This window comes from Oncorhynchus mykiss, chromosome 21 (genome assembly GCF_057628025.1).
Source record: "Oncorhynchus mykiss isolate SJ-2025 chromosome 21, ASM5762802v1, whole genome shotgun sequence".
Taxonomy (NCBI): Eukaryota; Metazoa; Chordata; class Actinopteri; order Salmoniformes; family Salmonidae; genus Oncorhynchus; species Oncorhynchus mykiss.
The window spans coordinates 40,810,094-40,833,866 of record NC_143042.1 but is presented as its reverse complement, the minus strand read 5'-3'; the positions used below and the strand labels follow the sequence as shown (position 1 = coordinate 40,833,866).

The following is a 23,773-nucleotide window of genomic DNA, read 5'->3' as shown; positions in this document are numbered from 1 at the left end:
GGGCATGCTGAGAGGAATGAGTGGGCTCCTTTGGCCTAAATGGATTTCTCCAATCATAGAAATAAAATTACTAGAATTGACAAAGCTAATCGTGCATGTTTCACCAGTACACTCAATATGGCTGCTGGTCCACATCCAGCGTTTGAATGAGTGTGTGTGTATATGCATGTGTACATGCATACAAACACCTGTATGGCATCAGCCTCAGGCAAACAAGCATTAGATGTAACAACGTTGCCACTCAGTTTTATTCAAATGTACTTTTTGTATTGTTTTATTTTGACTTCATTTTTTGACCATCATTCTATGCCCCGCCCAGCAGCTCCACTCCCACTTGTCTCCAATTCCACATCCCAACCCTCAGCTCCCCTCAGCCCATTCCACCTATCCCTGCTGGCCACCCTCTTTGAATTTCTACACACCATATATCTTTCAATTGTGCTATGACGTTTAACATACAACTTGAATCTTTCTAATCGAACAGAATCCACATCAACAAACATTGACTTGAATAGGAAATACCATTCTAATACTCCAATACCTTGAATGATATTGAAAACGATACAAAATTGATGGACGGGAACTGGTGCATTCTAGCTTTTAGTGGAAATGGCTTTTGGTGTTTACACAAGGTGTGTTCTCAGTGAGTGAATTCTGGATTCTTTTTTAAGGTATGTGAGATGAAAGAGAGAGATGAGAGTCTGAGTGAGCCAAGTGATCTTGGTAATGTACCCACCATAGACTGATAGATAAAAGTCCATTATAGAGGGAAATAGGTAGACAGACGTAATGCTTTTTGTTACTTTCTAGAGTGGTTCATGCTTGGTTTGTTAACAATCATTCATGTCTTGAGATGAGCATTTTCTGTTCTATTGGGTTTCAGGAAATAAACAATGTTACAAGAAAATATGTTGCACTCTAGCAACAGGTTGAATTGAAATGACAAACACCAGTTAATTAAATGAGGCTTGATTAAAGAAGTTAATGAAATCACTCCTGGTTATACTTACGCACACAAGTTATAATAACCTATAAAGCTTTGCCGCAAACGATCAAAACCACTAAAAGCAACATTTTGTTATACTGTGATTTATTTGACTGATTATTTGACTTTTTTCCCTGGTGGCTTAGGAACATGTGACTCGAAAGTCAATATCCCACATTTGCAAACAAAAACTAAAACCAATTCTTTCAGTCATGCTTTTCAAGACACAATCATCGACAGATAAACACTCTGGATGTGACAGACATGACCTTCACGTGATTCTGGGACTTTGTATTGCTACATCATGTGCCTGTCCATATACCAGCTGGGAGAGATACTATGTACTCCTTTAGAGGGAGCATCAACACCGTACTGGTGAGGAGGTTCTGGTGGTTGATTTGATGTGAGGTTACAGCCGGTGTTGAGTGGTCGACATAGTTCATCACCCACCTGGATGGTCAATTCAGTTGATCAAAACAGAAAATAGGGGTGAGAAATCAAATACGGTAGATGTATGAATTGACATCAACCGTGACAGAGGTGTAAGGAGTGACACTTTAAGCCAGCAGCGCTAAGCGAAGGTGTGGTGCCAACGCGTTGGCTTTTCGACAGCGACTGTTCCTCAGTTTATTCCCCTTTTTTCCCCCCTCAGTGGAAGTTAAATGTCAGAGAGACGGATGTAGTACTTACCCAGTTTGCAAACAAGTATCCAAAAGCACAGTCTGAGAAATATGAGATCATTTGGTTCTCTGTAGCTGGTGTGGGAGGTGAGTTTTTATTCTGCTTGGCATCTTGTTCTGAAGTACCGCATCATCTTGGAATGAAAATTGAGATGTTTGACTGCAAAGGCCTCATTCTTGTAAGATGGCTAATTGGAATGTTTGACAAAGTCTTGGCAAAGAGGAACTGTTGGCTTTTCAGGAGAAAAAACAAGAAACTATTTCATGTATATTTTCTTAAACAGATATTTTATTGTCCTTGCTTCATTATAATCTACTGCCGGACACCACACACACATCTATGTGGTGGAAGAGTGACAGGTTCTTTTGGATCTGGGCTGAGCAGGCAGAGTGAAGTAGAGACTAAACAACAGTTTTAAACTAAACAACATATTTAAGAGGACATGTGGCTCAGGTTGGGTACATCTCACATGTTCTATTCCACAGTTTGCTTTTAGCCAATGCATAGTTTAAAATACCAACATCAACAAACCAGACAGAAAGGGGCACAGGAAGTGGCCCTGGAGACATGTGTCTATTTTCTCAGGTTCTCCACAGCTTAAACAACTACATTATCCACGTGCTCTCAACAAACAATGCCATTAGCTTACTGCACACAATGTTCCACCATGCCTCCGGACTGCATTCACTTCCTGTGGGCGGACGCCTAGAACATAAAAAAGAGGGAGGTTTAAACACACACATTGAAATTTCATAATCAGTTCAATTGTACAATGAAAATGCTTGATGCATTAACTGAATGGATGGGAAATTAGTCACACCTGTGACACACACACACGCACATATTCTTACACACACAAACACAAACACACATACACCAAAAAGCTGGAAACGGCACATGGCAAGCGGCACAGAGCAGGCCCTTGAAGCAGGTTAGGGGTTAAATGCCTTGCTCAAAGTGTGCATTATGTATGCATACAGTACCTGTGTGTGTGTGTGTGTGTGTGTGTGTGTGTGTGTGAGCACTGTATGTGTATACATACACATGTGTGCTGAGCCCTCTCAGACAGACAGTAAGAGGCCTTTGAAAGCCAATGACTTCCCCTACCCGGAGCCCATGCTGTTTTGCGAAACGACTCCTTGAGATGATGCTCTGCTCATCCCCAGACCTCATTTCTCCCCCCTCCTTCCAAAAGCTCCTTTATAGTGATGGACTGGACTATCACATGACGTCTGCCCTTGCCGGATATGTAATGCCTCGTTGAGCTTGTGCGCAAGCCTCGCTGTGCCCCCCCCTCTTGTGACAAGCCAGACAAGATGGGTCCGTTTTGAAGTGAGGGTTGGAGAACAGGTATTATGGGATGGGGATGCTTGCCGAGACAGTCGGACAAAAAGAGTACAATTTCCGTGACCTGTCTTATTCTGACACCTGGATGTTCCGGATCTCGACAAGGCTGTCAAGGTGTCCCATTAAAAGGTGCTGTTGGATACATGAGGTTTTTTTTCACGGCAGTCAGTGTCTCTCTCTCTCTCCATTGTCTATTATTTCCCTCCCTTCTTTAAAATCACAGTATTTTTATTTGAATGTCTCTTTGTGCCACCCAACCCTACACACATTCAAACTGACGCACCCTATGCACACACACAGACCACACACGGACAGACACTGCACACACACGAACGGACACACTGCGCACGCACCCACATAGACACACACACACACACACACACACACACACACACACACACACACACACACACACACTTAATTTATTAAACAATGAGTGCTATAGATTGCTTACCTGTGCTCCATGGTCCTGTAAAGGGGGGGCTTGAATTGATGTGGCTCTTTGGCCGAACCACCAACAGAAACCCAGAACATTGGGAGAATATATTCCCTTTGACCTAAAAAAAAAAAAAAAGAAAAAAAAAAAGAAGCTAGTATTGAATTAACCATGACATGACGTACAGGCTTTGGAGTAGATTTCTTTTATCTTTTATCCTTGCTATCCTCCCAATATGTCCTTGAAAAACACACACACACACACACACAGAGAGAGAGAGAGAGATTTACGTTTCCATGGAAATGACATACAATTTACAATTCTCATGTATTGGCACTCGTTGGCTGGCGATATTTAACTGTAACAAATTAAAAGGCCTTCATGCGTGCAAAGGAATTGATAAAGCCACAGCTCTCTGAGTATTACGTTTGATGTCTTTATCATCAGGAAACTCTACTCAGCTACTGTTGCATAGCCTTGCCACCCTTATCTATCAAATAAATATTTTAAGTTGTGCATATTTTCTTCATTCACTACTTATGTGAGTAGAGTTCTTGAAAATGCTTAAATCCAAATTCATTGAGATATGCTTTAGCAAGCCTTCAAAATGAAGCTAAACAACCCTTGAACAAAGCATTGCACAAACTATTCTGACCTGGTCAATAACAAATGTTTATCTCAATACTTTGTTATATACCCTTTGTTGGCAATGACAGAGCTCAAACGTTTTCTGTAAGTCTTCACGAGGTTTTCACACACTGTTGCTGGTATTTTGGCCCGTTCCTCCTTGCAGATCTCCTCTAGAGCAGTGATGTTTTGGGGCTGTTGCTGGGCAAGACGGACTTTCAACTCCCTCCAAAGATTTTCTATGGGGTTGAGATCTGGAGACTGGCTAGGCCACACCAGGACCTTGAAATGCTTCTTACGAAGCCACTCCTTCGTTGCCCGGGCGGTGTGTTTGGGATCATTGTCATGCTGAAAGACCCAGCCACGTTTCATCTTCAATGCCCTTGCTGATGAAAGGAGGTTTTCACTCAAAATCTCACGATACATGGCCCCATTCATTCTTTCCCTTACACGGATCAGTCGTCCTGGTCCCTTTGCAGAAAAACAGCCCCAAAGCATGATGTTTCCACCCCCATGCTTCACAGTAGGTATGGTGTTCTTTGGATGCAACTCAGCATTCTTTGTCCTCCAAACACGACGAGTTGAGTTTTTACCAAAAAGTTATATTTTGGTTTCATCTGACCATATGACATTCTCCCAATCTTCTTCTGGATCATCCAAATGCTCTAGCAAACTTCAGACGTGCCTGGACATGTACTGGCTTAAGCAGGGTGACACATCTGGCACTCCAGGATTTGAGTCCCTGGTGGTATAGTGTGTTACTGATGGTAGGCTTTGTTACTTTGGTCCCAGCTCTCTGCAGGTCATTCACTAGGTCCCCCCGTGTGGTTCTGGGATTTTTGCTCACCGTTCTTGTGATCATTTTGACCCCACGGGGTGAGATCTTGCGTGGAGCCCCAGATCGAGGGAGATTATCAGTGGTCTTGTATGTCTTCCATTTCCTAAATATTGCTCCCACAGTTGATTTCTTCAAACCAAGCTACTTACCTATTGCAGATTCAGTCTTCCCAGCCTGGTGCAGGTCTACAATTTTGTTTCTGGTGTCCTTTGACAGCTCTTTGGTCTTGGGCATAGTGGAGTTTGGAGTGTGACTGTTTGAGGTTGTGGACAGGTTTCTTTCATACTGATAACAAGTTCAAACAGGTGCCATTAATACAGGTAACGAGTGGAGGACAGAGGAGCCTCTTAAAGACGAAGTTACAGGTCTGTGATAGCCAGAAATCTTGCTTGTTTGTAGGTTACCAAATACTTATTTTCCACCATAATTTGCATTCATTAAAAATCCTACAATGTGATTTTCTGGATTTTTTTTCTCATTTTGTCTGTCATAGTTGAAGTGTACCTATGATGAAAATTACAGGCCTCATCTTTTTAAGTTGGAGAACTTGCACAATTGGTGGCTGACTAAATACTTTTTTGCCCCACAGTATGCAGTCACTTTAACAATACCTATATGTACATACTACCTCAATAAGCCGGACTAACAGGTGTCTGTATATAGCCTTGCTACTCTTTTTTCAAATGTCTTTTTACTGTTGTTTTATTTCTTTATTTACCTACCTACACACACACACACACACACACACACACACACACACACACACACATATACCTTGTTTTCCACACCATTGGTTAGAGCCTGTAAGTAAGCACTGTAAGTAACCACCTGTTGTATTCGGCGCACATGACAAATAAACTTTGATTTGATGTGTGCTCAGCCCCCTCCTGTACTCCCAATTACCCATGACTGCGTGGCCATGCAAGCCTCCAACTCAATCATCAATTTTGCCACAACAGTAGTAAACTTGATTACCAACAATGACAAGACAGCCTACAGGGAGGAGGTGAGGGCTCTGGGAGAGCAGTGCCAGGAAAATAACCTCTCAACCAACGTCAACAAAACAAAGTAGCTGATCATGGAATTCAGGAAACAACCGAGGGAGAACCCCCCTATCCACATCGACGGGACCGCAGTGGAAAAGGAGGAAAGCCTGAAGTTCCTCGGTGTACACATCACTGATAAACTGTAATGGTCCACCCACACAGGCAGTGTGGTGAACATGGCACAACAGAGCCTCTTCAACCTAAGGAGGCTGAAGAAATTTGGCTTGGCACCTAAAACCATCACAAACCTTTACAGATGCACAATTGAAAGCATCCTGTCAGGTCGTATCACCGCCTGGTACAGCAACTGCACTGCCCACAACCGCAGGGCTCTCCAGAGGGTGGTGCCGCCCAACGCATCATCGGGGGCAAACTACCTGTCCTCCAGTACACCGACAGCCCCCGATGTCACAGGAAGGCCAAAAAGATCATCAAGCACAACAACTAACTGAGCCAATGCCTGTCACCCCGCTATCATCCAGAAGGCGAGGTCGGTACAGGTGCATCAAAGCTGGGGCCAAGAGACTGAAAAACAGCATCTATCTCAAGGCAGTCGTTAGGATCATCTATCTTAAATAACCATCGTTAGGATCATCACTTTATTTTAAGAATGTGATATGTCAGAATAATAGTAGAGAAAATTATTTATTTCAGCTTTTATTTCTTTCATCACATTCCCAGTGGGTTAGAAGTTTACATACACTCAATTAGTATTTGGTAGCATTGCTTTTAAAATTATTTAACTTGGGTCAAACATTTTGGGTAGCCTTCCACAAGCTTCCCACAGTAAGGTGGGTGAATTTTGGACAATTCCTCCTGACAGAGCTGGTGTAACTGATTCAGCTTTGTAGGCATCCTTGCTCGCACACGCTTTTTCAGTTCTGCACACACATCTACTATGGGATTGAGGTAAGGGCTTTGTGATGGCCACTAAAATACCTTGACTTTGTTGTCCTTAAGCCATTTTGCCACAACTTTGGAAGTATGCTTGGGGTCATTGTTCATTTGGAAGACCCATTTGCGACCAAGCTTTAACTTCCTGACTGATGTCTTGAGATGTTGCTTCAATATATCCACATAATTTTCCTTCCTCATGATGCCATCTATTTTGTGAAGCGCACCAGTCCCTCATGCAGCAAAGCACCCCCACAAAATGATGCTGTCACCCCCGTGCTTCACGTTGGGATGGTGTTCTTTGGCTTGCAAGCCTCCCCCTTTTTCCTCCAAACATAACAATGGTCATTTTGGCCAAACAGCTCTATTTTTGTTTTATCAGACCAGAGGATATTTCTCCCAAAAGTACAATCTTTGTCCCCATGTGCAGTTGCAAACCATAGTCTGGCTTTTTTTTATGGCAGTTTCGGAGCAGTGGCTTCTTCATTGCTGAGCGGCCTTTTAGGTTAGGTCGATATAGGACTCGTTTTACTGTGGATATAGATACTTTTGTGCCTGTTTCCTCCAGCATCCTCACAAGGTCATTTGCTGTTGTTCTGGGATTGATTTGCACTTTTCGGACCAAGGTACGTTTATCTCTAGGAGACAGAACGCGTCTCTTCCCTGAGTGGTATGACGGCTGCGTGGTCCCATGGTTTTTATACTTGCATATTGTTGTCTGTACGGATGAATGTGGTACCTTCAGGCATTTGGAAATTGCTCCCAAGGATGAACCAGACTTGTGGAGATCTACAATTGTTTTATGAGGTCTTGGCTGATTTCTTTTGATTTTCCCATGATCAAGCAAAGAGGCACTGAGTTTGAAGGTAGGCCTTGAAATACATCCACAGGTACACCTCCAATTGACTCAAATGATGTCAATTAGCCTATCAGAAGCTTCTAAAGCCATGGCATCATTTTCTGGAATATTCCAAGCTGTTTAAAGGCACAGTCAATTTAGTGTATGTAAACTTTTGACCCACTGGAATTGTGATACAGTGAAATAATCTGTCTGTAAACAATTGTTGAAAAAATTACTTGTGTCATACACAAAGTAGATGTCCTAACCGACTTGCCAAAACTATAGTTTGTTAACAAGTCATTTGTGGAGTGGTTGAAAAACGAGTTCTAATGACTCCAACCTAAGTGTATGTAAACTTCCGACTTCAACTGTATATATACTGTATTCTGTCCTATTCCACTGTATTTTAGGATATACCGCTCTGACATTGCTTGTCCTAATATTTATATATACTTAATTCCATTCATGTAAATTGAAATTTGTTAGATGTTACTTGTTAGACATTACTGCACTGTTTGAACTAGAAACATATGCATTTCGCTACACCCGCAGTAACATTCCAGTTTATGCTGGTGATGCTGGTGACCAAGCTGGTCTATGCTTGTCCAGCATAGTTTAGCTGCTGGTCTGACCACTCTCATTGATCATATTTCCCAGCATGCTCTTTTGTAGTTTGTTTTAATGTCATTTTTGTTTGTTGTGTTTTTGCAGGTACATTGATTGATTAATTAATCATATGCTAAACAAAGATAAATAACATACATTTTTCTAAACTAATCCATTCTGCTAGTTTGATTTATTGCACCCGTTATTGAAATGTTTGTTCCATTTTACATGGTTTGGGTAGTCTAAGTGATTCTATGTTGGTCACCAGGGTGGGTGGTAACCAAGAAGAAACACTGTAGTCTCGTTACCACCAAACACAAAAAAGTATTGTCGCTATGGTAACACAGCAAAGGCTGGTCACTATGAAAACATAATGACGGTTGCTTACCAGCAGAAACACAGCGAAGGCCAGTCACCAGCAAAAACACAGTGAAGGCTGGTCCACAGCAAAACACAATGCCATGAAAGCACAGCGAAGGTATCACCAGCAAATATGCTGGGCCAGCCTATGTTGGTCTACTGTATGCTGGCTTTTTCAGCAGGGATGTTCTAAAATAGGCCTTGATATTTGATACTAATTGACTTCTCTTTTTTAATTGGCAGTGCTGCACACTTGACCAGGATGGTTTTAATAACTTGCACTTTGCTTTGGGGGAGTTGTCCTGGCATGGCGTTGTTATTCTATTGTGCATGACCAATTACATTGTATTATCTTCGTAACAATATGAATCAGAGTTCAGTTTATTGGGAACGGATCTCCCTATTGGCCAGCCTAGGCCTCTCTTTGAGGTAGATAATCAGATAATGAACCACACTATGTACTGGCAAGTCCTGCAACCTGAATTCAAGCAGACAGAACCCACGATATGGGTCGGTCACATCTTTGCTCTAAGAGGCTACTGTTGATTTGTCATTTTGGCTTCTACCCCCTAGATCCATTCTAGTGTTAAATGACCTGTCCGAAGCGAAGCGTTCAGCAAGGAAGGGCACATTGGAAGACAAAAAGGAAAAGGTTGTGAGGTTGCAAGATGAGCCAGATGGTGGAATGAGGCCCTGTAAATGTATTTATTTATTTTAGTAAAACTGCAGCTAGGCATTGTTGACTTGTAAAGATGGCAATGTCTCTGGCTTATGTTTGTATTATTATTATTATTTTGAACACAGCCTTACGTTGGAGGTTGATCCACTCAGTGATATATTAGCAAATGTATTCAAAACATGCACGTAGGCACACAAATGCACGTATCCACTTGCTGCTGCCAACATATACAGAAATTCCTTGTAATTTCCTGCCAACAAGATACGATTTGAGTCACAATCCATCACTTTAGTTCCTAGTATTTACAAATAACTTACTAGCAGTTACTTTGCCAAGATCCACCTCCACCAACAAGACAGGTGCAGCACTTTTGACAGGAAATAAGAATTACAAGTCATGCATTTCTGAAAATGGCAATTAAATGTTGTCTTTTAAAAACATAAGAAAACAAAATTGACTTGATCATAATTCAGCATTTCTGACAAATCAACAAACTAGATGAGTTAACCTCAGCCTAGGCCTGCATAGCTACGTACAGCAGGTGGTTCACATCGCTTCAAGCAGAACTCTACATCCCAAAGATTGCATTTGTTTGTGCCAGGTAGAATTGGAAGTTGGTTATTGAGGTTTCCCAAGATACAGAGACTGTGTGCAGAGATTAATAAGAAGCCTATTCTCTTATCGTCTCTCCAACACCGCGGCGTGCCAGCTTATTCCCCAGATTTGATTACTCTGAGTTTACATTTGCCTCTCTCCTGTTTGCCTCTCCTGTGTGTCATCAACCTGCCGTCATGTGGTCTAGAGTGGCATACGTGTGTGGAATGAGTGATGTGAAGTATAGAATGCCAAGTGAAGAGAGAGAACGTTCCAGGTAAATAACTGGGATCAGAAGTGGCAAGGTGGGAGGAGATATCCGAGGACAGGTTCATTGTAATGGCCGAAATGGAATAAAAGAAAGGTATCAAACACATGCATTGATACTATTTCATTCATTTTTTTTTTGCCATTACAACAAACTTTTCCTCTATCTTTCTATGACCTATATAAATATGTACGGTGTCCATATTAGTACACATGCCCATTGAGTGTTGGAAGCAATGGCAACTTATCTGTGGTTTCTATTGGAGGAGGTGAAATGCAGCCAATGCAATTCGACTCTCATGCTGGCTGTCTGAGCTGTGAGCTCAGGCTCATTGTGCACAGTACAGTCAACACTCTAACCATCTGTTTGTTTATTTTGAAGCTCTTGCTGCTCGTAACGGAGACCCAGATTGTTCAACGGTAAACAGTGTGTAGGGTCTCATCTTCTTCCTCTTACAAAACTTCCGAGCTGTTTCACTATTACAGTAACCACATTTTTAACTACATTCAAAATCACATTGTTCATTTTGCAGATAACTAATGGTATGCAGTGGGTATAGAGTCCAAAGCTACATCAATGTACTGTATTTATCTCATTTGGAATTGAGTTCTGCTATTACAGACTGCATTTTTTTGCAGCTGGCCTGTATCTACAGTTCGACTAGGGGTGGACCTGGAAAGTCGAACTCTATAACCAAATACATCCTGTTTGGATTATTTAGATTACTGGGCACTCATCTGTAAAAACAATAACATAAAACCATTTCAATATGTATCAGGGGGACAGGTAAGCTTTTGGAATGGAACCCCCCTTTCCCCTCTCCCCTCCTAATCAGGCCCCTCGCCCCAACCAAGCTATGAATTAATTAACGAACCAGCGCCTGTTTGCATACAGATCCATGTCATTACCGAACAACAAATAGAAAAGAGGCGTACAAACACTGCTAATCGGTGTGGGGGCGTTTATTTAAACAGTAGTCTCTCTCCGAGTGCAGTGTTTACCCTCGGTTAGCGCGCTAAGCTAGGAACCCAGAGAAGGGTGGATAGAACACAATTTGTTAAAGGGAGTCAGGTTGGGGGGGGGGGGGCTCGATGCTCGGCTTGGGGAGAGTGTGAGGGAATATGGGAGGGAGGGTCGGGGAGTGGGATTCTGGATCCTAATTAGCAGTCTCCATGTGCCTTGCCAAGGAATCATCCTAATCAGTTTTGTATCCCGCTGCCCTGAAATGAACTGGGCCAGACAGGGAGGTGCTAGTTGTTGGATGTGGCTATGGAGGATATGTGGAGTGGAAACGCACCACTGTGTCGTGTCTTCCCTAATTGTCTGAATGTGCCAATGTATGCAGAGTACGTGCTAATTAGAGCCCTTTGACATTAGCCACAGCTTTGGATGCATCACGGGGACGGGGAAGGTTCCAACAGGCTCATTAATTGACTATTATGATCGGGTTCAGAGTGCTTGGTTGGGTTCCACAGCGCCATGCATATATGAGTTGTTTATGGTTCGAAATGTGGCCGGTGCCACTATCATGCAATGATGCTTGCATTGATGGAAGTGTTTCCAACTCTGTTGTGTTAGAATGGTGGCCATTGTTAAGGCTGAACTTCCGTCAGATTAAGATCATGAAGCCTGGATTTCCAAACGTTTGCACAATACACTATTTGGAACCTGCTGTGTCGGTCAGTTCGTAGAGCAAGGCACTTGCAACGCTGGGGGTCATGGGTTTGATTCCCGTTGGGGCCACCTATACGTAAATTGTATTGATGTATGACTGTGTCGCTTTGGATACTGTCTGCTAAATGGCATATGCATGGCACTGCTATTATATCCATTGCTTTGAATGTCAGTTGTTCCACCTTTTTCTCAGAGCCAATGATTGCCTTAGAAGTCTGTATACTGTAGTGAAATGCATGTCACATGTTGATGAGTTCTGGGCTAAAGAAAACCTATATATGTTAGAAGTAATAACATTTCATTGTCATGTATTTCCAGAGGATCCAGAATACTACGGACACACTACAGGACCTGACAGGGAGGAACATGACAGACTTCCTCTTGAAGACGTATGAGAAAGCAGGCAAAAAAAGGTACCTTCACTCTGTGCTCGGTAGCACTTACATAACTTTGAATGTTCAGACATGATGCCAACAACGTGACCGAAGTTATCTGAGATGGCGTGTAATGTCAAGTTCAATGTCCCACTAATTATAACTCATGAGTCAAGAGTCAAATTAAATGGCACTGTGTGTTGTTTCTGTATGTGTGTGTCTGCATGTGTGTGAATTTATTTGTGTGTTTGTGTGTCCATGCTTGTTCATATCTTATTCATTTGCACTCTGATCTTCGCCCGCACCCCTGCCACCACTACCCACCACTCAAGGTACGGAGGGATTTCCGTTGGAGGAGTTAACTCCCAGGTCAGGATGACTGAACCGGAAATTGAAGCTGTAATCAGGGATTTGAAAAGCCTATTCAATTCCCCCCAGGTATGCTATGGATATTGGGATAGTGGTGGCCTTACTGCCAGCTGTGGAACAGCTTGACTTCTGAGGGAAAACGCATTGATTTAATATCTTCCTGTGTGGGAGGATAAAGGTACATTTGCTGTGGTTGAAAGCCAGAAGGGATCTACGGAGATCTCAATTCACAGAGGTGCTTGGAATGTTGTTTATCTACATTCAATTATGCATGGACGTAAGAAACCAATCACTAACGCTAAGCTTGTGCTCTTTTTGAAACACGAGATCGAATCTGCTTGAGTGACTCTTGAATTTCAGACTCTTGAATTTCAACACATTACCTTCAAATCAAACTGGAAGGAAAGTTAAAACCCAGATAGACTTTGGGTGTCCATGGAAACTGGGTATGATTGTCTCAGATGCATCTAATATATTTACTTCTTCCTCTTTTTCTCCTCAACACATTCAAACAAGTGTACACACACCCCTCCCTCTATCTATCTATCCATCTATCCACCCACCCACCCACCCACCCACCCACTCACTCACTCACTCACTCACTCACTCACTCACTCACTCACATTAAATGTTCAAACCTGTAGGAGGTATACATTTAAAAAAGGCAAATGAAGTCATACAATCAAGATCAGTGTTACTCTCCCTTGGGTGTATTAACCATCCTTCTCTAGGCTCCGGATTCTCCACACTAACACGACTTTGATTCACAGCCGCAGTGATGATGTAACTCTAATGGCTGAACATCAGCTGTTCCCAGCTCTGTGCCTTTCCCTTTATAAAGCGGGATATGTCTGGCTCGCTGACTGTGGTTGCGTCACCAATTGTACCCCTTGGGCCCTGGTCAAAATAAGTGCACTACAAAGTGAATAGAGTGCCATTTGGGACACATCCTGTGTCTGCTGGGGTTGCAGACAGAGAAAGAACAGTAGACAGTGTACTTTAGCAGTTGAATCTCCTCAGAGGAGGAAGGGGAGGACCTTTCTTCTCAGTGAAGTTCTTAAAAATAGTGAAACATTAAAGTTATCCTTTTTAGATAAAACTATACTAAATATATTCACGTCACCAAATAATTGATTCAATCACACTGTTTTTCCATGAAGGTCTACAGTAGCCTCAACAGCACTCTGTAGAGGGGCACCATGATGAGTTCAGCTAGGTTCCGTCCTCCTCTTGGTACATTGACTATAATACAAATCCTAGGAGGCTTGTGGTTCTCACCCCCTTCCATAAATATTCACAATAATTATGACAACCTCTGGAGGAGGTTTTCCAACCTATCAGAGCTCTTACAGCATGAACTGATATGTTGCCCACCCAATCAAAATATCAGAGAATTAATCTAGTACTGAAAGCATAAGCTACAGCTAGCTAGCATTGCAGTGCATAAAATGTGGTGAGTGGTTGACTCAAAAAGGGAAAGACAATAGTTGAACAGTTTTGAATAAATTAGAAGCAAGAGAGGAAGAGAGATTTTGTTGTATTTTTTTTCATTTCCACTTTTTCTTATTTAGCTATCACATGCATCTAAAGTTCAAGTTCAACAGTGTTGCTACTCTCCCTAGGAGTGGCCATCCAGCAAAGATGACTGCCCAGAGCACAGAGCAGCATGCTCAATGAGGTTAAGAAGAATCCTCGAGTTTCAGCTAAAGACTTACAGAAATCTCTGGAACATGCTAACATCTCAGCTGACAATTCTACCATACGTAAAACACTTAACAAGAATGGTGTTCATGGGAGGACACCATGGAAGAAGCCACTGCACTCCAAAAAAAACATTGCTTCACGTCTGAAGTTCGCAAAAGAGCACCTGGATATTCTGTAGACAGATGAAACTAAAGTTGAGTTGTTTGGAAGGGAGACAATAAAAAGCCATAGCACACCAACATCAAATCCTCATCCCAGCTCTAAAGTATGGTGGAAGGAGCATTATGGTTTGGGGCTGCTTTGCTACCTCAGGGCCTGAACAGCTTGCTATCATCGACGGAAAAATGAATTCCCAAATTTATCAAGACATTTTTCAGAAAAATGTAAAGCTATCTGTCTGCCAATTGAAGCTCAACAAAAGTTGGGTGATGCAACAGGACAATAATCCAAAACACAGAAGTAAATCAACAACAGAATGGCTTCAACAGACGAAAATATGCCTTCTGGAGTGGCCCACTCAGAGTCCTGACCTCAACCTGATTGAGATGCTGTGGCATGACCTCAAGAGTACGGTTCACCCCAGACATCCCAAGAATATTGCAGAACTGAAACAGTTTTGTAAAGAGGAATGGTCCAAAATTCCTCCTGACCGATGCACAGGTCTGATCCGCAACTACAGAAAACGTTTGGTTGAGGTTATTACTGCCAAATGAGGTTCAACCAATTTGTAATGTTCTGGGTGTCGGGAGTGTGAAGTCAGGCACAGGAAAACAGAGAGTTCAATATAGTGCTCTTTTAATGCACACACGGTGAACAACGGCCACCCCACGAAACACTGGGTGCTCAAGACAAATGCCCCAGACACGGGGGACGAAAACAGTCCAGCAAACTCCACAAACATAAACCAACACATTGGTCTACACCAAACACAAAGGTTACAATAATTAATCCCGCACAAAGAAACGGGCCGGCTGGCTGACTAATAAAGCCCAACTAATTACAACAAACTCAAAACAGGTGTAATCAATAAACACATAAGGAGGGGGAGAAAATAATCAGTGGCAGCTAGTAGGCCGGCGACAACGACCGCCGAGCGCCACCCGAACGGGAAGGGGAGCCACCTTCGGTTGGAGTCGTGACACAATTATTAAATTCAAGGGTTCACATACATTTCCTACCCTGCACTGTGAATGTTTACACTGTGTGTTCAATAAAGACATGAACACATATAATTGTTTGTGTGTTATTAGTTTAAGCAGACTGTGTTTGTCTATTGTTGTAACTTAGATGAAGATCAGATCAAATTTTATTACCAATTTATGCAGAAATCCAGGTAATTCCAAAGGGTTCACATACTTTTTCTTGCCACTGTACAGGGGGAACCGGTACAGAGTCAATGTGCGTGGCTCAGGTTAGTTGAGGTAATTGAGGTAATATGTACATGTAGGTAGAGTTAAAGTGACTGCATAGATAATAAACAGACAGTAGCAGTAGAACTTTTTGAGGATCTGAGGACCCATGCCAAATCTTTTCAGTCTCCTGAGGGAGAATAGAATTTGTCATGCCTTCTTCACGACTATCTTGGTGTGTTTGGACCATGATAGTTTGTTGGTGATGTGGACACCAAGGATCTTGAAGCTCTCAACCTGCTCCACTATATTCCCGTTTATGAGATTGGGGGCGTGCTCGGTCCTCCTTTTCCTGTAGCCCACAATCAGTCCTCCATGACTAGTGGTCCTCCATGAGTAGTGCTGCTAATAAGTCCTTCGTTTTGGGATCACGCTCAGGTAAAACAATTTGGCTGATCTCTATTTCCATATTTTCCAAGTCCTATTCTTGAAGATTAAGGGTTATAACATTTATTGGAATGACTGTAATTCTGATACTTTGGTTTTTAATGTAAAAATATAATTTAATTGTATTATTATACGTTGTAGAAAGCGACGGGTTAGATGAAGTGTACATAAGCAACCCATAAAGTAAAATTAACATCCATAAATGGGCATCTTTATAAACTGTAACATTGCTTTATCCTGCAATATATGTAGTTCAAATGGTAACATACATTTTTGTCTTCTTCTAATACCTCTTAAGCGGATTATGTTACTGAGTTTGGGTATCCCAAAAGTTACGTTACTGATTACAATTTTGGACAGGTAGCTAGTAACTGTAACTGATTACATTTAGAAAGTAACCAGGGCTCCCGAGTGACCGCGATTGGGAGTGCCATAGGGTGGCGCACAATTGGCCCAGTGTTGTCCGGGTTTGGACAGTTTAGGCCGCCATTGTAAATAAGAATTTGGTCTTGACTGAATTGCATATGACGTTAATATGGCGTCAATGATGTAGGTAGGCTGTGTGTAGTGGTTAGAGGTTATGATATAAAGGTTTGGCTTGGATAGGTTTTTTAGTCTGGTCACAGACAACTGATGTGTTTTGCACATCAGCTACAAGTGAAGGAAAAGGGGGGAGGAGGAGAGCACATAGATGCGAGAAGTAATTATACAACGATCAAAGGGATCATGCTGTTTGTATGTGGCTGCTTGGAAAGTGAACTGTGTTTTCATGGGATCAGGAGTGTATTAATTCCACCAATTATGTTGAAAACAGAAGCAAACGGAACGAGGGAAATAGGTAAAACATATCTGAATTTGTCCAATAGAATCTCTCATTTGCAACTGTTGGACTAATGATTACACCCTAGATCAGATAGATGCAGACAGGTATTGAATGTGTCAATGACTCTCACCTTGATTACAAAAATGTATCTCGACCTGTGCTCCTACCTTGTAAACTTTCATTCGTAGGCTAGGTTGTAGCATCTTCATGATGGGTATCGGGAAAATTGGAGTATCATGTAGTAGCCTAAACCTATCAAAGTTACATTGAGCTGGGTGAATGGAATATGAATGACAGTCATCCAATATTCTTTTATTCTTTTCACCTTTATTTAACTAGGTAGGCCAATTGAGAAAATATTCTCATTTACAACTGCGACCTGGCCAAGATAAAGCAAAGCAGTGCGACAAAAACAACAACACAGAGTTACACATGGGATAAACAAACGTACAGTCAATAACACACTAGAAAAATCTGTATACAGTGTGTGCAAATGAAATTAGGAGGTAAGGCAATAAATAGGCCAATAGTGGCAAAGTAATTACAATTTAGAAATTTACACTGGAGTGATATATGTGCAGATGAGGATGTGCAAGCAGAAATAGTGGTGTGCAAAAGAGCATAAAAAAATATGGGGATGAGGTAGGTAGTTGGATGGATGGGCTATTTACAGATGGGCCATTTACAGTTGGGCTGTGTACAGCTGCAGCGATCAGTAAGCTGCTCTGACAGCTGATGCTTAAAGTTAGTGAGGGAGATATAATTCTCCAGCTTCAGTGATTTTTGCGATTCATTCCAATCATTGGCAGCAGAGAACTGGAAGGAAAGGCGGCCAAATGAGGTGTTGGCTTTGGGGATGACCAGTGAAATATACCTGCTGGAGCGCGTTCTACGGGTGGGTGTTGCTATGGTGACCAGTGAGCTGAGATAAGGCTAGCAAAGACTTATAGATGACTTGGAGCCAGTGGGTTTGGCGATGAATATGAAACGAGGACCAGCCAACGAGAGCATACAAGTAGCAGTGGTGGGTAGTATATGGGGCTTTGGTGACAAAACAGATGGCACTGTGATAGACTGCATCCAATTTGCTGAGTAGAGTGTTGGAGGCTGTTTTGTAAATTACATCGTCGAAGTCAAGGATCGGTAGGATAGTCCGTTTTACGAGGGTATGTTTGGCAGCATGGGTGAAGAAGACTTTGTTGCGAAATAGGAAGCCGATTCTAGATTTAACTTTGGATTGGAGATGCTTAATGTGAGTCTAGAAGGAGAGTTTACAGTTTAACCAGACACCTAGGTAGTTGTAGTTGTCAACATAAGTCAGAACCGTCCAGAGTAGTGATGGTAGTCAGGCGGGTGGGTGCGGGCAGCGATTGGTTGAAGAGCATGCATTTCATTTTACTAGCATTTAAAAGCAGTTGTAGGCCACGGAAGGAGTGTTGTGTGGCGTTGAAGCTCATTTGGATGTTTGTTAACACAGTGTCCAAAGAATGGCCAGATGTATACAGAATGCTGTCGTCTGCGTGGAGGTGGATCAGAGAATCACCCACAGCAAGAGCGACAACATTGATATATACAGAGAAAAGAGTCCTCCCGAGAATTAAACCCTGTGGCACCCCCATAGAGACTGCCAGAGGTCCAGACAACAGGCCCTCCGATTTGACACACTGAACTCTATCTGAGAAGTAGTGAACCAGGCCAGCCAGTCAGAAACCAAGGCTGTTGAGTCTGCCAATAAGAATACGGTCATTGACAGAGTCGGAAGCCTTGGCCAGGTTGATGAAGACGGCTGCACAGTACTGTCTTTTATCGATGGCGGTTATGATATCATTTAGGACCTTGAGCATGGCTGAGGTGCACCTGTGACCAGCTAGGAAACCAGATTGCATAGCGGAGAAGGTACGGTGGGATTCGAAATGGTCGGTGATCTGTTTGTTCACTTGGCTTTCAAAGACTTTAGAAAGGCAGGATGGATATAGGTCTGTAACAGTTTGGGTCTAGAGTGTCTCCCCCTTTGAAGAGGGGGGTGACCACGGCCACTTTCCAATCTTTAGGAATCTCAGACGATAGGAAAGGGAGGTGGAACAGGCTAGTAATAGGGGTTGCAACAATGGTGGCAGATCATTTTATGAAGAGAGGTTCCAGATTATCTAGCCCAGCTGATTTGTAGGGATCCAGATTTTGCAGCTCTTTCCGTACATCAGCTGTCTGGATTTGGGTGAAGATAAAGCAGGCGGGGGCTTGGGCCAGTTGCTGCGGGGGGGGGGGTGCAGAGCTGTTGGCCAGAGTTGGGGTAGCCAGGTGGAAAGCATGGCCAGCCGTAGAGAATTGGTTATTTAAATTCTCAATTATCGTGGATTTATCAGTGGTGACAGTGTTTCCTAGTCTCAGTGCAGTGGGCAGCTGGGAGGAGGTATTCTTATTCTCCATGGACTTTACAGTGTCCCTAAACTTTTTGGAATTAGTGCTGCAGGATGCAAATTTCTGTTTGAAAAAGCTAGCCTTTGCTTTCCTAACTGACTGTGTGTATTGGTTACTGACTTCCTTGAAAAGTTGCATATCATGGGGACTATTTGATGCTAGTGCAGTGCGCCACAGGGTGTAATAGAAATACGGTCATGCTCCTAAAAAAAAGAATCATCCGCCCTCAGTGGCAATCTTTACCAAGGATCACCTTCAGTGCTCGGTTGTCTCCAGCAAGTCTGTCCCCAAAGAATTTGATTTGCTGGTTTTAAGCATTAAACTTTCAAATAGCTCTTTGTTGACAGTTGCTGGGTGTTTTCGTCCTCCATCCGCACCGGCCTGTACCTTACCTGTCCTAAGCTCTCTCCTGGCCCCTTATACTAAGTCTGAATTTGTCCTGCTAGGTGACCTAAACTGGGACATGCTTAAACCACCTGATCAAGTCCTAAAGCAATGGGACTCCCTAAATCTTCCTCAGATTATCACCAATCCCACAAGGTATGACTCCAAACACCCAGAAAACGTTATCCTCAGAAATAATCCTGCTAGGTATCAGTCTGGTGTTTTCTGTAATGACCTTAGTGATCACTGTTTTACAGCGTGTGTTCGTAATGGCTGCTCAGTGAAAAAACCTGTCCGGATTTGTCATAGACGCTTGCTAAAGAACTAATGAGCAATCCTTCCTTCATGAACTGGCCTCTGTAAAATGGTATAGAATCAGTTTGATCCCCTCTGTCAAAGACGCTTGGACCTTCTTTTTTGATATTTTCAGTGGTATTGTTAACAAACACGCCCCCATGAAGGAAATGAGAATTAAAAACAGGTTTAGCCCCTTGTTCGACCGTGATCTTGCGGAGTTACTCCACCCCAAGAATTGCATTTGGCGAAAGGCTCTCCACACACGTACTCAGGCTGACTGGCTATCGTTCAGGCAAATGAGAAATAAGTGCACTCAGGCTATCCGGAAAGCCAAAGTTAGTTACTTTAAGGAGCAGTTCTCTCTCTGTGGGTCTAACCCCAAGAAGTTCTGGAAAACTGTTAAAGACCTGGAGAATAAACCCTCCTCCTCACAGCTGCCCATGTCCCTTAATGTTGATGATGTGGTTGTTACTGACAAGAAGCACATGGCTGAACTCTTTAATCACCACTTCATTAAGTCAGGACTCCTATTTGACTCAGCCATGCCTCCTTGCCCGTCCAACATTTCCTCATCTCCCACTCCTTCTAATATGACTATCCCGATGCTTCTCCCTCTTTTTACCCTGCCCCACTACAAAGTTTCTCCATGTAGGCAGTCACTGAGTCCGAGGTGCTAAAGGAGCTCCTTAAACTTGACCCCAAAGTTGGGGGTCAAGTTTGGGTCAGATGGTTTAGACCCTTTCTTCTTTAAGGTTCCTGACCCTATCATCGCCAAGCCTATCTCCACCTTTTTTAACCTGCTTCTCCTTTCTGAGGAGGTTCCCATTGCTTGGAAGGCAAGCTGATCCTAACTGACTGTTATAGGCCTATTTCTATTTTGCCCTGTTTATCAAAAGTGTTGGAAAAACTTGTCAACTATCAATGTCTATAGTATTCTCTCTGGTATGCAGTCTGGTTTCTGCGCAGGTTATGGAAGTGTCACTGCAACTTTAAAGGTCCTCAATGATGTCACCATTGCCCTTGATTCTAAGCAATATTGTGCTACTATTTTTATTGACTTGGCCAAAGCTTTTGATAAGGTAGACCATTCCGTTCTTGTGGGCCGGCTAAGGAGTATTGGTGTCTCTGGAGGGCCTTTGGCCTGGTTTGCTAACTACCTCTCTCAAAGAGTGCAGTGTATAAAGTCAGAAAATCTGCAAAGTTGAAATTGAAATGAGACTCATGTGGCAAAACATTTTGGGATCGAATAGGATGAGGAAGGAAGATATTACGACATGGCAAAAACAAAACACACCATGCTTGAAGACAATTAGGAAAGACTAGTCAATAAAGTAATCAAATACAGTGTTTTGAGTGCCAAAACAGCTTTCTCATCACGCACTTGACAGAACGCATCGTGCCACCATTGTATCGCTGGCTGTGGCTGTGTGGGTGTCCGGGTCATTGGCCATACGAGCACCATCGCCCTTGAGGAGGAAGTCGTTTCATAAGGGATAAGCATCAGTAAACGTTTGCCGTAATTCCCTAACCCCCCTCTGTGTCTCCCGCCATGTGTCTTCCCGTCTGCAACAGAAACAATGCCAGTGGAATGAGGAGCTAATCCTCAGGAAGAACCCATTCCAATGTCGTGCCCACTATGGTGCCATCCTGCGCCAGCACCTTTACTCCCTCCATCTCACCCCACTCCGGTTTCCTCCTCCCTCACTCCCCATTCTTCAAAAGGGAGAAGTTTAATTTTAATTTTTTTTATTTTTTTTACTTCAGTTCATTTTGTAAATACTTTATCACTTATTTTTCTTAAAACTGCATTGTTGGTTTAGGCCTTGTAAGTAAGCATTTCACTGTAAGGTCTTTCTACACCTGTTGTATTCGGTGATTGTGACAAATACAATTTGATTTGAAAAGCAAATTATGTTAAAAATCTTGGAGAAAGGCAGAATTACAGACATAAAAAGGGCTTGTAGTTCCTGAGTTCATTACTAATAAATTAGATGGTCGGTGTTCTGTGTGATTCTCCTAAATAGAGAGACGATGAGTAGAGTGTGCAAACACTCCCTCCTCCTTTCTCTTGCTCCCTGTTTTTCTCCCTCTCTCTCTACCCTCTCCCTCCCTCCTTTTCTCCTTCCCCTGTCCCTCTCTTCCTACCTCTCGTATTGTAGGCTTTTGATTTGAGTCGCCTGCAGACCGAAGGAACCATTTGCATTTATATGACACGTGTAATGCGTGCAGTGTGCACCGGGCCAGGCTGAACTGGACCTGGGCACAGGCGTGACGACGGGCCATCACAAATCACACGGTTCTCAGCAGCACTCATCCCAAGGCCCATTTCACATGAAACATGACCATAGTGTGTTGTTTTTTTACGCAACCCATGTGGCCAATCCACACCTGGTCCTGCAACTCCACTGTGTTATATGTTAGAACACCATGTGGAGGAATTTCCATAGTGAGAAAAAATATTGTAAAAAGAGAAAGGAGAGAGGTGCAAGTGGAAGGCAGTGCTGGGTTGGCGAAATAATTTGGCTCCAACGTTGACCCATTCGGTTCCCACTCCCACCTGCCCTCTATAGCGCTAATACCCAGGGGTCATATGTATCAAGCATCTCATATGTAGGAATACCCTACCTCCCCTCTAGAACTTTTCTAAACCATGGCAGTGGAGAGGGAGGGAGGGGGGGCGGGGCAGCTGAAGTCAGTGCTGCAGGTTTGCTGAAATAACAAGCCTAATAATGTTACTTCTCCAGCCTATATAAAATACATAAATAAGTGGGCCTCAGCAACATAGAGAGAATGCTGTTCCATGATGTTTTGCATTTCAAAGAGGATATGTATTTTCCCAAGTGTGTCCAATTAAGCCTTGTTCTCTTGTTATTATTATTATTATTCTCTCCTTCATTAGGATAACACGACTGAGCAGATCCTTCTGAACGCCGAGACGCTCCTGAAAGAGCTTGGGACCAGGGATAACGTCAAGGTATTATATCATTGTTCATCTTCAGGCTTCGAGACTCAGAGGCTCCTCACCATTTTTGCTTGGTCATCATCATGAGTGCTTTGTGAGAGGATACAGTATCAGGTATAGTCCAACGCTGGTACACAGATAGTTCTCTGCCTTTGTAGAGCGATGCTAATCACAAATCATACAAGACAAGCCCATCTCCTGGGTTTTACATGCAATCTGAGCTGCATCTGAATCACTTAATTCCCATCACAGACACCTAAACTGCATAGGGAGTGGTTGAGTGGTTCAAATGACTTCATAAATGTATTATTCAGACGGAGATCCTCCATTGAGACAAGATAAAGCAGCGAAAAGAAGAATTGCACAGTGCAAAATGGATCCTGTTAGCATTATGAAGTTATACATTTCCAATGGATTCAACAGCAGCCTTTATGGTTGATGGTTGATGCTTGATGCAATTAGACCGCTTGAATTCTGTGGTAGCAGTGTTAACTTAGCCAGCCTCATACTGTTCTTTATAGCATTAACTTCCACTCTCTTCCACTCTTTTGATGTCCACCATGTTTGATGTATCTAATGGGAGTCTAGCAACAGGTCTCCCCGGGGTTGAGGAAAAAGGAATCCAGTGCATTGTGGAATTTATTAAAAGAAACTGCCGTCAAAATAACTTAAGCACTTGCGTTGTATAAACCAAAATGGCATTTTTTCTGTGCAATTGTTTAAGTCGCTAATACTGTAGTCAACCACAAATATCTTCGGGGAGTGTATGT

At 42.8% G+C, this 23,773-nt stretch overlaps 1 protein-coding gene across 1 annotated transcript in view; it reads left to right on the top strand.

Annotated features, from left to right (window-relative positions):
• The window catches only part of LOC110500599 (phospholipid-transporting ATPase ABCA1), a 279,746-nt gene that overhangs the window by 177,279 nt on the left and 78,694 nt on the right, over window positions 1–23,773 (top strand). The window contains exons 32-34 of the mRNA XM_090214665.1: window positions 12,195–12,289; window positions 12,583–12,688; window positions 22,941–23,015. Of these exons, the coding sequence (XP_090070791.1) occupies window positions 12,195–12,289; window positions 12,583–12,688; window positions 22,941–23,015 (276 nt within the window). The remainder of the gene's footprint in view (window positions 1–12,194; window positions 12,290–12,582; window positions 12,689–22,940; window positions 23,016–23,773) is intronic.